The sequence below is a fragment of the Phaethon lepturus genome, unplaced genomic scaffold (genome assembly GCF_000687285.1).
Source record: "Phaethon lepturus isolate BGI_N335 unplaced genomic scaffold, ASM68728v1 Scaffold30048, whole genome shotgun sequence".
NCBI lineage: Eukaryota > Metazoa > Chordata > Aves > Phaethontiformes > Phaethontidae > Phaethon > Phaethon lepturus.
In genome coordinates, this window is record NW_010557451.1 from 795 (window position 1) to 18,771 (window position 17,977).

At 39.6% G+C, this 17,977-nt stretch overlaps 1 protein-coding gene across 1 annotated transcript in view; it reads left to right on the forward strand.

Moving 5' to 3' along the window:
- Positions 1 to 460: 460 nt before the first annotated feature.
- The window catches only part of LOC104625202 (sushi, von Willebrand factor type A, EGF and pentraxin domain-containing protein 1-like), a gene marked incomplete at its 3' end in the record, with an annotated part of 29,647 nt that continues 12,130 nt past the window's right edge, over positions 461 to 17,977 (forward strand). The window contains exons 1-11 of the mRNA XM_010292768.1: positions 461 to 485; positions 753 to 932; positions 7,519 to 7,637; positions 9,092 to 9,221; positions 9,880 to 9,987; positions 10,214 to 10,345; positions 11,676 to 11,870; positions 12,951 to 13,072; positions 15,144 to 15,252; positions 17,171 to 17,359; positions 17,722 to 17,955. Of these exons, the coding sequence (XP_010291070.1) occupies positions 461 to 485; positions 753 to 932; positions 7,519 to 7,637; positions 9,092 to 9,221; positions 9,880 to 9,987; positions 10,214 to 10,345; positions 11,676 to 11,870; positions 12,951 to 13,072; positions 15,144 to 15,252; positions 17,171 to 17,359; positions 17,722 to 17,955 (1,543 nt within the window). The remainder of the gene's footprint in view (positions 486 to 752; positions 933 to 7,518; positions 7,638 to 9,091; positions 9,222 to 9,879; positions 9,988 to 10,213; positions 10,346 to 11,675; positions 11,871 to 12,950; positions 13,073 to 15,143; positions 15,253 to 17,170; positions 17,360 to 17,721; positions 17,956 to 17,977) is intronic.

Below are 17,977 nucleotides of genomic sequence, written 5' to 3' on the forward strand. Positions count from 1 at the left end.
CCATGGGGAGCCCTGCACCTGAAAGGGTCTTTTTTGTCTCAGCAACAGCCCGATTTGTTCCTTTTCATCTCTTATGGTCCTGTTGTCTATGAATGCCTTGTATTCCTTTGTTCCTCTCTCTTTCCCACTGCGATGAGTGTCTGCTGTTCGGATTTGTAGAGGCTTACACATGTCTGTGTCTACATCAGTATGCTCCAGAGTGCCTGAGAACGTTCCTGGGCACTGGGGCACTGTCATCTGCCCTGTTCATAAGTTCTTAGCCTCTTCCCTGGTGTGTGCTCAGCCCGTACCAGACTGCCAGTTGGAAATCCCCCAAAATACTCTCAGGCATGGCTGGGGGATTAGAAACTTCCAGAGACGCACGCTTTTCCACAGGATTCCATTTGCCTGCAGCTATCCTGTTTTGAAGGTTGATAGACTTTACTAGCACAGGCCACGCGCTGTGTGCCAGGTGCCTGCGATGGCTAGGAACATTCCTGAGCACGGTTAGTTTGCTCGCCTGGACCTCTAGCAGAACTGGGTGAGCTTGGAAGTGTGTGCACACCCTCATACATGCAATGTAAGGCTGTTTCAAGAAGAGGAAGGCATCAAGCCTTTGAAGAAAATCAGCCCTGTTCCAGCCCTATTCCCTAGATTTGTACAAACTAGTGTAACTAGTGTACAAGCCAGTACCTGTCCCACCCCTGAAAACCTGGGCAAACTAGTGTAACTCCGCTGATTCTCAGCAAACTGGTGTTTTTTTCCCTTTGCAGTTCGAACATGTCCTAAACTTCAGGCTCCTGAAAACGGACACATAAATTGTTCAACGGCTGATATCTCCTATAAGACAGTATGTTTTGTGACCTGCAATGAGGGCTATGAAATAGAAGGAAACGCCAAACTCACCTGCCAGGGAACCTCACAGTGGGATTCGAAGGAGCCAAAGTGTGTGGGTAGGTATCTTTTCGTACTCTGTCCGTCTGTTCATGTCAGAGTGCAGCCTTTCCTGACATGCTGTCACGAGTGAGAAACTCTCCCTATTTTGCTACCTGGTGAAGCTAAGATAGGAGTGAGGATTTGGCTATGAATGTTTTATACAGGTCTTAAAAGTTGGAGAGGGGCAAATGAGTTTGTAAATGGAGAAAGAACAACCTGTGTGTCCGCACAGACAGCTGATAACCGAAAGGTTGTTGCATCTGGTGAGTGTTAAGACACTGTCACACACTGCGTTGTAGGAAACCTGCAAGCTGTATGTCTATACCACGGATTAATGTGAACAAGCAGGCATTTGAGCTACCATCTTAAAGCTGAATATGACCTCCAGAAAAGGACTAAGGTATGGTAGCCAGGCACTGTGAGTGCTGAGTAGAGGTTGTGACAGTTGTCACTTTTGTGGAACTCCCACCAGGAAGTAAGAGTTTAGGCAAGTTAGGGACCAAGCACCTCTAAGGCAGGATTCAGAGGTCACACCAGCAGTGCAGGGATAGGTAAGCATATACTGCTGTTCCAGAAGTAACGGATTGTACATTTCAGAAGTACCCATTTAGGACTAGTGACAGGTATTAAATTAACTTAGAAAGGTAAGAGGAAGAAATACAGTTGAAACACTTCCAAGGGTAGACTGCAAAAAAAAAAAAAGCACCATCTTAAAGTCCAGCAATTCAGATGCTGAACCAGTGCTGATGAAAGTCACGGTGAAGTATATGTCACCTGGGTCCAGTAAATGTGATGCCAGTAAGATGAATTGGCTCAAATCTGTGGCTATTTTTTGCTGTTTTATTGCAGGCTTAAAAATATGGACTTTGTGTGAGGCAAGAATAAACTTGTAACTGTAGATGTGTTCTCTAAAATGGTGAAAATAATCCACAAGTACTAATTTATCAAGAGAGTTTGTTAAGAGATCCTAATCTTTCTTCTGTTGAAGTCAGTGGAAAAACTTCAATTAACTTCAAAAGGAAGGGACCCTGAAATCCTGTTGGAAGATTATAATTGGAAGATTAACTGTATTCATCAGTTGAATTCATCCTTCCTAGCTTAGCATTTTGATTATTAAAATCCAGCTCTACTCTGTATCAGAAGATTTCTTCACACCATGCAATATTGCTTCCATTCCTAGATTACTCATGGCAATAGCTTATTTTTGCTGAGTCTGAAAATCTAGTATATATAGTATAAAAGTTACCTCTGATTGTCACAGAAGGAAGAGTGTTAGCTGGAAAATGTCTCTGCTGTTTCTTCTTGTGACCGGTGTTTAGAACAAGGTTGCTGAGACTCTTGTTCAATACAGAGTGTGGAGTTTTATTCAGGGAAGGATGCAAATCAGAAGACTAATTATCATATCCTCCTCAAAAACTACCCTTTGTGCTCATTTTGTGAATGTTCATCATTATCATGGAGGTATTCTCTGTTTATTTTTAGTCAGAACAGCTCCTAACTATTATTTATCATCTGCTACATAAAAGATACCAGAAATCCTGCTGTATTTAGGCATCACTAATTGATGATTTATTAATTTCCTACCGTTCTGTTAGAAAATAAAGTGGAATCACGTTCAGTTTCTTACCTTGAAACAGATTTCTTGGACCTCAGGGTACTCTCCCAGCTCTTTTTATGAATGCTTTTCAGTTCGGGTGCCCATCAGCACAAAGTTCACCATATTTAAAAGTTAGCGCACTGAGACTGTACAACAACCAGCTGTAACCATTATTGACACCGTAATAACATAGCCTGGGTTGTTTACAGTCACTTCTGTGAGGTCTGTTGTCATATGCATCTTTTTCCAAGAGACTGGAAGTTTATGCAAGTTTGGCTGTTCCATATGTTTTAAATTTTGAAGTTTTTCATGAAAGATGCTGTTAGCAATGAGTTACTTTTGAGTAGGTTACATATATTATAGATGGCTTAAAGCAAAATATCTGCTGAAAAGGGAAGCTTTGTCATTTGTCCAATTTGAAAAAAAAAATTCCACAGCGATGTTCCTGTGTTTCCTTCCCCGTTGGTGAAAGATTAGTACCTAGCACGTTAAAATTAACGAATTTTGCAAGATACTGTTCTCCTTGTTTTGTTCCAGCTTTAGTGAAGAAAGGTAAAAATACAGATGGCATCCAGGGTGTTGATGCCACCTAGTGCTGAAAGAATTACTACTCCACACTTCCACTTGCAGTTGGCCAATTCTTTCCCTTAAGCATTGTGTTTGCAAAGGGATTGAAGGAAAGAGGCATGATTTGCTTGGTAATCTTTTCTTTTATTACAATACTGAAGTTTCTCTTGATGTTAAGAATTATAATACAGTGTTATGGTTCATCACAGGCAGTTGCAGATGAAAGCAGATTCTTGTCTCTCTGTAGAAGTACTTTTTTGCTCTCTGTTAAATCCCTATCCATATGACTAATATCATGGATATCACTCTGCTCCTCAGGACTTCATGGGTCAGCTTGATCAAATTCTGGAATTGAGCACAAATTAAAAAAGCTAAACGACACTATTACTTTTTTTTTTTTTCTGCTAAAAACCTGTCCCACTTAGAAGACAGCTAGATATACCAAAGGTTGTCCTGAAGGTTTGTCAGATATTTCAGGATTGAGCTCTACTACGATTTTTCTAGTATTGTTGGAAGCATCTCAACCAGGAGGGTTGTTACTGCTTCCCAAAGAGCTGCAGTTTTCTAGTTTTTTTGCTTACACCTTTCACAGCCTTTCCACTACTTGTTCCCTTAGTAGTATGCATCTTAATGCTTTTAGCTTGTCTTTTCAAACATCATTTTTTCCAATTTCTGATCTTTTTGCTATTTGTCACTTACCTTCCTGTGGTGAGCAACCAAACCTTAGGGTTTTTTTTTTCTGATGGAGCTGTTCTACATTGCATAGTCAGCAGTGTCTGCCTGAAGTGAACAAATGTGTTAACACTTGTGATCTTTGCATCCTGTTGAAATGATGCAGTTATTAATTGCTTGGACTTTAAACAGAATTTCAGTATTGAGAGTTTAAAGTGCAAGAAGTACTTAGAACGCTTAGACTCTTTAAATTTTGATTCATGCAGAAGAACTGCATATTTTGGGAGAGGAGAGGAAAGGGATGTGAAGCATTCTGAATGTGAATCACTTCTGTGTCATTAAACCAGTGCTAAGAGATAAACAGAGCTTTCTTTTCTGTAGCTGGGTTGTGTTGTTCTTTGTGTGCCCCTTGTGTGAAGTCCTGTCTGATTTCCTCACTGGCTAGCTAAAGAGTTACAAGTCTTCTCATTGGCTATAAATAATTAAGTGGTTTTCTTTGTGTTTGTCTATTATCTGTAGTAAGAAACAACTGAAAGTCTAGAGAACTGCATTTGTGGGATACCCCTTTTTGCCCTGTTTAACACCTCCATGTTTGAAGTAAAAATAACATTCCTTGGCTCACAAGGTAAAAACAACAGCTCAAAAATGAAACACAGCTTTTGTGACGATTGAACCTGGTTACGCACATTGTGGTTTTTGGAAGTTTAGACTTTGATGCAAATAGTCTTTATAATTTGCAGTGAATTCTAGTAATAAAATAGTTCAGAACTTCCATTTTAAGCCTTTAAGCAACCATCAGCTGCCACTTATGGTCACCCCAGGTCTTTGCATCTGTGTTTGAGCACAGGCAAGACCAAGACCAATTTCATTCAGTTTGAAATGTGGTAGGCAACATTACATGCCATGTTCCTAACCTACAGTGAGCTCGTGGCCGGGTGTCCTTTTTCTTCTCTCCTTCTTATTTCAAGAGATAGTGTAAAATCTATAGAAGGCAACAGATACAAGACTCATAAAAATTCTGTATATTTTGTGTTCCCTCTGAGTTGCCATATAATTTTATTTGCAGATTTTTTTGAATGTATACTTTGTGTACATCACTTAAAAGACATGTCCTACTGATGTCTTGTAGAAATGCGTTGCCCCATCCTCCAGAAACCATCAGGTGTAACAATTCTCCCTCCCAGATGTGGGCTGCAGCCTGCCGTTTCTGGGACTGTGTGCCAGCTGAGCTGTCCCCAAGGATTCATCTTGTCTGGAGCAAGAGAAGAACTAAGGTGCATTTCATTTGGGAGATGGAGTGCAAACATCCAGGAGGCTCAGTGTAAAGGTAGAGACCAGCACAAAATCATTTCTGTGTACATGTGTGCAGGACTGAAGGGAAGCAGACAGCAAATAATTGAGTGAGGACGGGTTTGAACTGGGGAAAGCAAGATTTAAACAGTCTGTAAAAAGTGTTGCATGTGCCGTTATAGCTTGGTTGTCAGATTTACTTGTAGTTTGAAATAAAAATGTGGAGTTCAGAGATTGCTTCAGTGCCATCTGATAGTGGTCATCATCAACTGTCTCTCCTCGGATCCATCTCACAAGTCTGCTGTTGGGAAGCTGCCTTCTAAAAGGCCTGATGTGCAGGTAAATCCAAAATTTCAAAGTAAAAGTGAAAGCTCTTAGCTTAAAGATAGCCAAAGTGGAACCCACACTCCTAGTAAAAAAACAGTGATAGTAATACTGTAAGTGGTTTAGCACAGGTTTATGTAGGCCCTGTAGTCAGAGCAAATCTGTAAACACTGTGTGAACCCGGGCTGATAGACAGACTATAGCGGGATGGTTCATGTCAGTTGTCTTTGAACTGACTATGGCTGTTGACATGCGCCAAGCAACAATACACAAGAGTGAAGGCCAAAATTGGCTGACACAAGTGCAGAGTATAAAGATGGCAGACGATGGTTACGTGTATTTGAGTATGGTTCTGCCATGTTTACCCACCTCTTCTAGAAATGTTGGGTTATTTATTCCCTTACACACATGCATATTGAGTTGGAAGGAGTTTGGCTTTGCGTTATAGGAGGATAGAAGCAAAAGTGCAGTTTGTCTGAGAATATGCTATTCACCTCTTCATGAACTATTGTGCTCCTAGAACTAATGCTTTCACCCCAAACTGGGGCCCTCGCCAGCCACTGGGTGAAAGAACAGTACAGAAAATAGTTACAGCAGTCATCATGCCAGGTCACTTCAGAAACTGAGGTGGGAACTTTTTTCCCTGTAATGGCCAGGAAGATTTTATCCCTCTCTTTAAACATATTATTTCCCACTCTGTGATGTACAACATATTGTTTTTCTGAATCTTTTATGTAAACCTATGCCAAACCACAGTTTTTAATATTTGATGGGATCCCAGAACAAGGCTACAAGCAGAAGTGCTTGGGCCAAGATAAAGCAGAATGGCTTGGGTTCAAGCTTTTAGATATTACCAGTGCATAAAACCCTAAAAGAGGCACCAAGAAACTCTGAAGGTTATTCTTCTCTAGTAAAAAGGAACAGTTGCATTTCAATTGCTTTCATTCTTGTTATTGTTTCTCTCTATTTTGCTGCCAACATATTTGGCCAATTCAAAATAGCCATTTTCTTTCTGACTTATTTATTAGTCTTCTTACAGAGTTTCACTTTTAATGGAATTTGCCCCAGTCTGAAGGCTGTGGCCAGGGGATTGTGAACCATAACTAATAGTTATTGAGAAGAGTGCATTTCTAATAAAATTTTCATCAGAATGAGTTCAGAGGAAGGCAAAATCACTTGTATTTATTACTTTGCACTCTTAATTACAGAGGTTTAATTGCCTGAGTTATATCTTTACCAGGACTATTTAGTAATAAAAATATAAGTGATATCAGTTCTGAGCTGTTTTAAAGCCTCCTGGGCATAGAGGAGTTCAGAGCTGAATGCATCCTTGTCTCATGAGTCTAGAGGCTATTTATCAAACAACACTACAGCAATAAAATAACCTGACCACAAATGTTTTGGGAGGCTCCATGCCAGGGAGATGAGGAAGTACTTTAAGTTTGTCAGAGAAACTTGAGGCTTAAATGTTGATGGTGATATTACCCATATTGTGCCACAAGTCCTTTCAAACTACCCAGCATTGTCACATATGTCACAAGAAGACTCCATTTGTCCTACATAATACCTTGTAGCAGGAGTTCATTGAGGAACATTTAAAGCAGCTGGTGCCAGAAATCTTGCCATTGTTTCTTCCATGTGGGTTCCACACCATGCTCCAGGGAATTTGAGAGTCACTACTCTCTTGTTTATAGTACATTTACCATGTCACAAATAGTGGAGTTTTTTTAAGTCACTGATTATTAGAAACAAGTGTTTTCACGTGTGTGTGTCGTGTGTGTGCGCAGTGAAAGGATAGAGAAGCCATTCCTTCTTAATGAGTGTGTGTGTATAATGACTGGATGAATAATAAGAGAAACAAGTTCAGTCTGTCTTACTTATTCATTGTTTTATGGTTGTATGTAGAAACCAGAGTCTCATTGTGCTCAGTGATATACAAAAATAGTCACTTCCCCAGGGGAATTTACTGTTTATGTATGAGCCTGTAGGCAAGAATCCAAAAGGGGCAGAGACAGAAATTGTGCAAAAATGTGTGTATTTATATTCCAGGCAGCACAAAAAACAGTGGTTATAACAAGTTGCAGTCTAACCATTATAAAGTTTTTATTTCTATTATCACACATATAAAACTAATTTGTCTTTTTCTGGATCAGATATTGAAGCTCCTCGGATCCACTGTCCAGAAAATATCGAGGCTGAGACTCTGGAACATTATAACTCTGCTAATATCAGCTGGCAGATACCAACAGCTGAGGATAACTCTGGAGATGAGGCAAGTTAAAATCTATACATTTGACTGGAGGTAGTCTTTTTTTAGCTAGCAATTTCAAATTAATTTTAGAATGTTTTTCTTGTGACAACCAGGAGTAGAAGAAAAATCTGCAGAAAAGTTTGTACCTTGAGAATTCAGCATTTTCTGTCTTGGTTAGTGTTGTGCAGTCACAGGACACTCTGCATGGTGTTTAAGTGCATAAAATCTCATATGGTTAATTTATATGGTCAAAAGAAAGAATGTGCCCTTGTTTATAAGACGGAGACAGCTGTTTTAAAAATGAGCTCTTAGAATGTGAAGAAGTTTAATAAACTCTTCTCAGAAGGAAGTAAACCAGTTCATTAATCTAAAAGGCTAACAAGAACATACTGTGATAAGTAAAAGCTCATTTCAGCTTCCCAAGCGAGAAAGAAAAATCTCATTTTCCTATCCGATGCAAGACTCAGATGCAGGCCCTTGGCTACTATGCGTGTCAGAGCTCTGGAGATGGAGTTAGAAGGAAAACTTGCTCCAGAGCTGTTCATAAAGAGTTACATTCCCTACAGGCTCAGACATGATCAAGTTACAGCAGTTACAGCAACCGAGTATTTTGTCATGAGTCAGCAGAGGAACAGTGACTCTGTGTGTGCTTTTAATTTGCTGCGAACACAGGCGGTTTTGCACTTGGCAACTAAGCAATCCTAGTAAAAGAGGTTCAAGTTCACACGTCTTTTGCTGTAGCGTAGCCATACTCAGGTACTGTAGCTCTGCTGACACAGGGTCATTCATTGAACTGTAGGAACCAAGTGCTTAGCTCTTAGTCGTAGCTGGTTTGTCAAAGCCACGGTTGTCAGATAAACTGCTTTGTTTACGTGAAACCAGTTCTTCTAAAGAGAAGTTCTTTAAGACAGTTCTAACCCATATGAAAGATCCATAGACGGCACGTAAGTGTCGTTTACTCCAAATGTAGGGTTCCTTTGCCATGCCATAATGTTTTGAAGCATCTGTGGGCTATTGACTCATAAACATAATGAGTCCATATTAAAATTGGATATGTCAGTACTTATAGCCCACAACTGTCTGCTCCGACCATCTCCCAGATCTGCTGCCCTTGCAGCTGAAGAGCTGAACTGCAGACAAAAGCAGGTTCTGAGCTGGCAAAGTGTGTGTCCAGTGCCGTGAGGCAAACAAGAGTCAGTCTTGAGTTTTCTTTATGCACATTGCTGTAAAGTGCAGCAGGTTGGGGTCCAAACTGTGACTGAGTAAATCCCTGTTGCCATAAAGAAGGTATTCTTGAGAAGGCTAGCAGAGCACTCTGTTGCGAAGTCCTCCCTCATTACTTGAAGAGGCTATTTGCATTAAAAGTGACTAGGGTTGACATTGAAGGATACTTTTTGTGGTCATTCCCTGAAACATGAGTGTCATGATTACTAACCAGCTTTGTTTTTTAAATAACAAATGTTTTCCTATAAAAGGTCTCAGTTCACGTTACCCCAGCTTTCATACCACCATTTCTTCTCCCAATCGGTGAAGTTGCCATTACTTACACAGCAGCTGATAAGTCGGGCAATGAGGCAAGCTGTACATTCTGTGTCAAGGTTATTGGTAAGTGCTGCTAAAAATCACTGGGGAAGAGTCTCTCATGGTTGAAACCTTCTAATTTTGTGCAGAAATAGACTATGAGTCACTGTGGCCATTACGTGTGCAGGTATAAGCCCAGGAGTAATACCATTTTAATAAATGCTTTGCTGATCTTGGGTCATAGTTTGCGTAGTGTGCAGTCATTGTTCCCAGATGTTCAGTTTAAGTTTTGTTCTGCTGTTCATTCTGAATGTTAAGATTTCTCCACAGAGTGGTAGATTAAATGCCTTATTGTGTTGTCACTTATTGCCTTCATCGTATGTTTTTTTTTCCTTCTTGAATGACTCCAACAAAATTTCCAAGGTTCCCCCACATCACCGATGCAAATACATTGTTCGAGTATTTCTGTCAGACAGTTGTGTTATTCAGCAGTCCTGTTAAACAAGGTTTGCTCTCTAGAAGGCAAACAGAATGTAGAAACCATGAGTTCAGCAGAAGAATGTCTTGTCCATTCCCTCAGCATCTACCAGTTGCAGCAGCTTACAAGTGTGCTACCTAACTTTGTTGTATCTTCTGATGTGAACTTAAAACTGTTGTTCACCTGACTTCTAATTATAGATTTCATTTGAGTGTGGTGGCAGTTCAGTAAGCTAATGTCATGCCATCCCTTCAAATTCTGCAGATGCAGAACCTCCTGTAATTGACAGATGCAGATCTCCACCACCCATGCAAGCAGCAGAGAATGAGTACCCAGCAACATGGGAAGAACCGCAATTTTCAGACAACTCAGGTGAGATAGTGCACCCCAAAACATGCATGCAACATTGGAAGCATAGAGAACTCCAACCTGTTCACCCTTGATCCCTTAGAGTTTAAGATTTTTTGAGGGTTTTTACTTATTTAAGAACATACAATTTGGAAGACCTGCTGCCATTTCCTTCTCCATTTGTCAAGGTTGGGTGTGAGTAAACCTCTCTCACTTACTGGTGTTTTAGGTTGTCTTTTAACTCTTCTAGGTGCTCCACTGACTGTCTTTAGGAGTCATGCACCTGGAGATCTTTTTCCCAAAGGAGAGACAACAGTTCAATACACAGCCGTGGATCCCTCTGGCAATAACAGGACATGTGAGATCCACATTATCATCAAAGGTTTGTTTCTTAGTCTTCTCATCAAGAGTGTATGGCATTGTTTTAACTGGATATCATAAAGAATGCAATGCTACTCCACTTTTTCATTTAGTCTCCACTTTTTCTTTTAGTTACTCCCATTTTATATTGTAGTAACTTGAAGGTAGTCAGGATATTTATTAGTACCAATGAATAAACTGCCTAAGACTGAAGCAGCACAGCAGTGAATTTGGTCCTATAAATTAAAATTAGGTGTAAAAGCTCTGAAATTGTGATTCATTGGTAATGGATCCATTTGTTTCTCAGTGACAGATACCATATGAAACGAATTAATAGGTGTTTACTGAAGTCTTCAAATCTTAGTTAAAAAGAAACCTTTGTGGAAATATTTCTGTAATCACCTACAAATATTGTAGTAGATACTAGAACACTCTTTATATTTTAGAAGTTGCCTGTGCCTATAGATGTACTAGTGCATTTGTGCGTGTTGCATAGACACCTTTCCCCACAGTTCACTTTCTTCTTTATGAAGTTGTTAAGTATTGGATGAAAATTCTACTTCATCTCTGCTTTCTAGTGCTTATGTCTCAGTTGGACATCTGTATTAAAAAATCTGTTAGTGAAGAAAGCATTTAAAATCATGCAAACTGCAATTTTGGTTATAGCTTTTAGAAAAGGTAAGCTACACATGGATGTGCTAATTTCTGATTTGCTGTAAATCTTAGCAAGAACAAGCCAGTACTTAGAATTGGTATTATTTCAAGTTCTACAGCACCTCAGACTTTTTGTGGTTCAGTGTTTGTGACATAATGTTTTCAGACGTTCACAACCTCCTTCACAATTGGGCTGTAAAATAATCCATAACTGAAGTTTTACAGTCAGTGCTTCCTAAAATGATTCTGCCAAGTCCATGTGTTGTTGCAATAGTGCAGAATGGATAATGCTTAGTTTCAGAGTTAAGTTGTAAGATGGTTTGCTAAGAATCTATTGTATGAAAGTTCATGTAAAAATTTAGATTAATGTTTTGTATTGTTTTAGTAAGTACATGCTTGAGCATGTACCTTTGCAGAAGTAGTACAGAAGGATTTGCGTCTTGCATTTCTGAGTATCACAATTTTTTTTAAGTCTTCATGTTTATGGATTTCAAATTGCAGTGGCATAGTTTGAGAATAAGTTAACAGTAGCCTGATCCTGCCTGTACGGAAGTAACAAATAATACTTTCACAGACTTCAACAGAGGCAAGATCAGGTTGATACTAAGTGCTTTTGGAAGCCCTATCAGTGCTGTTTTCCTGTGTGCTTGCTTACTTCACCGCATTCATCAATATAAAAATCTTTGTATTTTTCATAGGTTCTCCTTGTGAAGTCTCCTTTCAGCCTGTGAATGGTGATTTTACATGCACTTCAGATGAAGCAGGAGTTAATTGCACATTGCACTGTGCAGAGGGTTATAGCTTTTCAGAAGGAACAAGTGAAAACTACTATTGTGCATATGAGGATGGTGTCTGGAAGCCACCTTATTCTCCAGAGTGGCCTGGCTGCTCTTGTAAGTCTCTCTGTTACTAAAATGAATCTGCAACTCATAGAACACTCTATGTCTAATGAGGAAGTAAACAAAAATGTTTTAGAAAGTATTACTTCTATTTAGTGATAACAAATCTTCTCTGTCCTCTGCATTCAAATTGCTACAAATACTGTGAAAGAATGCCTGGACGTCGCTAAATGTGTTATTTCAGAAGCTGTCTAAAACACAAAAATTTGAATCCCAGGAATTGCAAAATAGCAAAGATGGCAAAGTAGGCAAGGTCCGTCACTATTTTGAATTGGTATTTGAAACGGTTTGTTTACAAACACTAACAGTGGCTTTTCAGTAGGAATGTCAACAGTATTTGCAACGTATCAATCCAAGTGCACAGTGCGTGCTGTCCTTACATACCTAATTATCACCAAATTAGGAGCATTTATGTATTTTCTTTGAGATGGACACATGCAACACTTCAGCTGTGGAATTTCCCAGCTTTGGTGATATTTTAATAATAAACATATTAGAGCTACATATGAAGCCAGTCGTGGCACCATGTAGCATCCATTTACATCAGAGTGGATTTTTTGGTTTCAGCAAACAAGAGTAGTGTTTCAGCTATGATCAAATGAAAGGTATGTTTCCGAGCCATCTAGCAATTCAAAATCTGTAACTTGAACACTTAGGAACTTCGATTTGCTTGAATTCTGGATGAGAATTTTTCATATTTAGCCTAGCAGCATTACTAAGAAGACTTCCAATATTTATTGCTTCTCTCTCAGTAACAAGCAAGTGTGGAGTTTAGTTGACAGCTCGCAGGTTTCTTCCATTAATAAAATGCTAAAATAGAAAAATTACAAACTTTTTCTTAATGTCTGTTAGCTTTCCCAATAAATGTAGTGCCTGCCAAAGGGCTATATTCAGCTGTATTGGCTGAAGTATGAGTGATCCATTTTCATGTATACAACACTGGGAATTTAGGTTGCTGATTTAAAGACAATGCATCTTAGCTTAGTAATTCCAGTTTTAGCCTGAACAATCTTGCTTTTAGCTCTGAAACTGTTGAACTGATCAGTAAAAGTTTATTTCTCCAACATTTTTCAGTAAATCGTTTTGCTAACCACGGGTTCAAATCCTTTGAGATGTTCTACAAAGCAACACGGTGTGATGACAACAATCTTCTACATAGCTTTACTGATGCGTTCCAAAGTGCGCTTGGTAAAATGGTAGGTTAGTAAATACTCCTTCCTTTTACACACTTTTTAAAAATATACCTCATTGTTACTTTTCCCAGCTAACTAATTTCGTTCGAGGAAAATATAACAGAAACCCATAAATGAAATTTGTGCTTTTTCAGAAGATGACGAGTCCCCTTTAAAAATAAAGATGATTCACTGGTATTTTAATGTAATTCATTCAGTCTTCAACGTGGAGTTTCACAGGACAGAATTTATAGAAATGTGCAAGTAGCTTAGGGACTTGGCACTCATAGATTTTCATAGGCTTCCAAAGAGAATCTGTATAGTTTTGAAAACCCCAGTCAATTGTTCGCTAACCTCAGTGTTGTTTTTAAAAGTTGGGTGTGATTATAAAATATATGTACTTTACATAGAATATGTATAGCATATATCCATATAATATAAACTAATATACCTGTTATACAACTAGATAAATTCCACATTTGATGCCTAAGCCATAGAATCATAGAATAATTTGGGTTGGAAGAGACCTTTAAAGGACCTTGAAGTCCAACCTTCCAGCAATGAGCAGGGACATCTTCAACTTAAATCCAGGAGTAGTGATTTAAATAATTTGCTCACATCTCTTGAGTTTCTGAGTTCTCAGTCTTACCATTAAGAACTGCGTAGCACTGAATTTGAAAGGGTAGCATGTTCCTTCTCTACCATGTCTCTTGCTTTCCACTGCAGTATCACAGTCTTCCCTCTTAATCCACAAATCTGTCCTCAGCTGCAAAGCAGAAGCAGCAGGACTTTGAGTTGTGGTCTCAGGATTGGATGTCCAGGCCTAGTGTGATAGCATTGCACCAGAAGAGAACACTGGGCATTTACAGATTTCTTACAGGACAAGGCCCGTATGCTAAAAGCTTGTCTACTACCTAAAAAGCATCGTTAGCACATACAGTTAAAGGACAAACTCCTTTGTTTTGGAATATATGTCAGTAGCCCTTGTCAAATGGCTGAAAACTTACATTCAGGCATTACTTCAGGCAATCTTGAACCTAAATATCTGTTAATGTCTTGCCTTGCTTCAAGTTTGTTCTCTTCCAGTAGAGAAATCTTGGCTGGTTTTATTTCTGTTCCATTCCCCTAAGAGCCAGCTGCCACCGGTTTCCAGTGCTTAGACTGTTACTATCAGCAAGCAAAAGATACAAGAAAAAAATGCTTAGTTTGCTTAGTAATTGCTTCCCAAGCAACTACATCAAAATGCAGCAATCTGGGAAAACAGAAAGGCTGTTTTGAATATGCCTATTCCTACTCGCAAGAATTTGAAATTTTAGCAGACATCTGAAAAGGGCAGGGTAATGGGCAGGAGCAATCTTTCCAATAAAAACTGTTACGAAAAAAGCAAAGCAATTCCAAAACATGACCTAGGGCCCAACTTGCTTGAAACCTTCCTGGGAAAAGCAAGAAGTCCAAATATTATCAAAAATCATGCATTCATCTATTCTTATCTAATCTCCACTGCTTTTGTGGAGAGAAGAAATGAACAATACCAGAAAGGTTTCTGCCAAGTTTTCTGTTCCGTGGTTTCTGTCCTTCTCGGATGATTTTCCCTGTCCTCTGAGGTCTTTTGGTGGAATGCATGAGTGCCTTTCCATGGGTACGGAGAGGTGGGTATGAAGAAATAAGGTTTGAAAGCTAGAAGCAAAGTGACAGCATTGTTGTAAACCTGACAGAATTAACATACTACATAGCTGGAAAAATGACAGATGTTTTCAAGTGTATGAACTCTCCTGTCATCTTCAGCAGGGAGAAACAAGCCTGAACTTATTTCTGTAGTGGTTAACTGAATGGTCATCTGATTATTTTATCTTGTAAAAAAGATCTTCTATAACAAAGAGCTTGTATGCGTACAACTTGCCCTCTTATTTCCCGGCTTTATCAATAGAACATACTTCTTTCAGCAGACCTTGCCAGGGTTATGAGGGACATGAAAGGGGAAATCTAGTGTTACTGGCAGGACCAGTGCTTTACATTTTAACTAGAAGTTTTTATAAGTCGGGGGACGGGGCTATGTGGTTTTATTTTTTAATGTTGTTATTCTTTATGTTGGAAGGTCCCATCATTCTGTAATGATGTTGATGATATTGACTGCAGATTGGAAGATCAGACACAGAAACATTGCTTGGAATATAATTACGATTACGAAAATGGATTTGCCATTGGTAATTATTGATTGCATAGATTTTTAGCCATCCATGTTTAACGCAGCATCATTCCTTTTGTAATGAAGTATGCAAGTGTTGTGTGAGATATTTTTTAAAAATAACTATAGAGGTCTTAAGATAGTGAGCAATTATGTAATAGTTTTTATAACATTATTATGGAACTATTCACTCTGGTTTTGACACTGCTTTCTATATAGTGTAGAGGAAAAGTTTACTGAAATGCCTCATGAGGAGGAGGGGAAAAAGGTACACACACATGCAGAGTCCTACAAACCTGCTTGGTTAGCCTGGAAGAAAGCAACTTTTAAAAAACGTACAGTTTCAAAACAAAATACTGAAAAAATACAATAGATGGTTCTGGAGATTATTAAGAAAATGAGGAGCATCCTTGATGCTGGTTCAGATCAGCATAGAACCCTCACAGTGTAAAGCTGTGCGAGCTTAAGCTTGCTTATTAGCTGAGAAATGACTTCCTGTCTACAAGGGCAAATTTTGAAGGATGGCTGTAGCCATCAAAGTTGTGACAGTCCTAGTGATTGTTCCCACTTCACTTTATGCCAAGTAAGTTGTCATTTTCAGTCCATTTTTGAACAGTATAGTGTCCATGTTGTACTGCTGTTGTCCTTGGCATTTCCGAGTCCCATGGGGGTGAGGCTAAAACCAGGTAACTTACATTGCCTATCTTAACAGGAGGCATTTTGGCAGATCAGCATCAGAATATACACTCTGTCATAGGACTGTGGGTCTTTTGCAGGTTTGTAGTGGAGTTACTTGGTAGAGCTTCCTGCTTATTCTCACCTTTTAGACGTGCTTCACTGAGCTTGAGAGCACATTTGCTTGCCATCAGGCACGGGGGCCTGGGTGTTCAGTTTGTAGTTGTCATCAGGGTAAGGATGAACATTGATGACATTGATGGTAGCTGGACCTAACTTGTAAAGGTACTTGGAGGAAGCAGTGTTGAGGACATGGCGTGTAGGGTCCTAGTCTCTTCTGGTTCATGTCAACCTCTTACCAGAATAACCTTGTTGCTGTTTTTCTGGAGTTTCTCATGATTTTACATTGTGGAGGCAGGAGAGGAGAACTCTCGTCTCAGGTCATAAGAGACAGCAGTTTAAAAAATTAGTTGTGGAATACTCAGTATTAACCACAAAGCTGAGGGGTTAACTTTTCCTAGTTTCCACTGTAAATTAAGCATAACCCAGGTGACTGCTAACAGGTGATTGGCAGAAATTTTTTTTATCTTAATATTTTTTTTAAAAAAGGTAGATCAATGAAATTGACCGTACACCTCTAGATTTAGTCATTATGAAAATGTAGATTATGTAGAGAAATAATTGTTTAATTGTTTCTGTTGAAAGCATGTTGTAGGTGAAGGATGTTACACAGGGGGTGAATTTGGCTCACTGTGTGTAACAGGAAATGCCGGTCTGGCGGGGAATAAGCACATAAGGTAATGCTACCAGCAGACAATGATAGAACTGTTCAGGGGTTGTGAGAAGAAGATGCAATGGAGACATGTGGCACAGGCCATGTTGTCTTTAATTAAGCAGGAAGAGGAAGAGAAAGCAATATGGAACTGTTTAAGAAGATGTTGTTGGCAGGTGAGGGTCCTTGCAATACAGGGGAAGAGAAAGAATTGCAACCTGTAAATTTTATAGCACTGTTTCTTTAAATCTTTGGCTAACTGCGCAAGATTCAGGATCTCTAGGATACCAGTTAGGAATGAGGCTGGTTTTTGCTTTTTCTTTAGTCAAAACGCTGGTACAATAGGCACCTGTGCAGAGGTAAAGCCAGCACACATCATCTGGAGCTTCAAACAGAGCCCATTCCATTGGGGATGTATTTTAGAAGTAAGTACAGGCACTTCTTTTCCATGTGATATTGCTTGTCTTTTTGTTCTTTCTCTGCCGTACAGGACCTGCTGGCTGGGGGGCAGGAAACCAGCTGGAATATTCCTATGATGATTTTGTTGATGCAGCACAAGAAGAAGACTTATCCAAGCATCTCTCTGCCTCCGTAAAGGCAGCACCTGCTCGAGTCAAAAGGCATAAGCTGAACGTTCCAATGACTGACCACAAAATCAAGTTAATATTTAACATCACAGGTGAGAGAAGTCAAAATACCATCCTTCTCCTACTTCCTCTTTTTAAAAAACATGTTTCTAATACATTCTGATGTATTAGAAAGTAAGTAAAGAAAGTCTAAGTAAAACTTAGCCTTCAGTTCACAAAGCCTGTTGGAGATTTAGATGACGGTTTTCTGCAGACGTTCGTAGCCCCATTTCCTCACAGACTTTCTGCTTGGCGGAACACCACAGCCTCATGTTCATTGGGAGCGTTGTGCACATGGCCTCCTTTCCACTCCCCACTGGCAAGCTTGCTTGTTGCGCTCTTGGTATGCTCCAGAGTACGCTGGAAATGCTGTCTCTGAAGTCTGTGCTTTTTGTGTTCTCTGTTCATATCCCAGCTAGCGTGCCACTGCCTGATGAAAGGAATGATACACTGGAACTGGAGAACCAGCGACGGCTCCTGAAAACTCTGGAGATGATCACGAACAGGCTGAATAGGACTCTCAATAAGGAGCCCATGTATTCTTTTCAGTTTGCATCCGAACTCATAGTAGCGGACAGCAACTCACTGGAGACCGAGAAGGCCTTTCTTTTCTGCAGGCCTGGTTCTGTGCTGAGGGGGAGAATGTGTGGTAAGCCAGATGACTTGCTCCT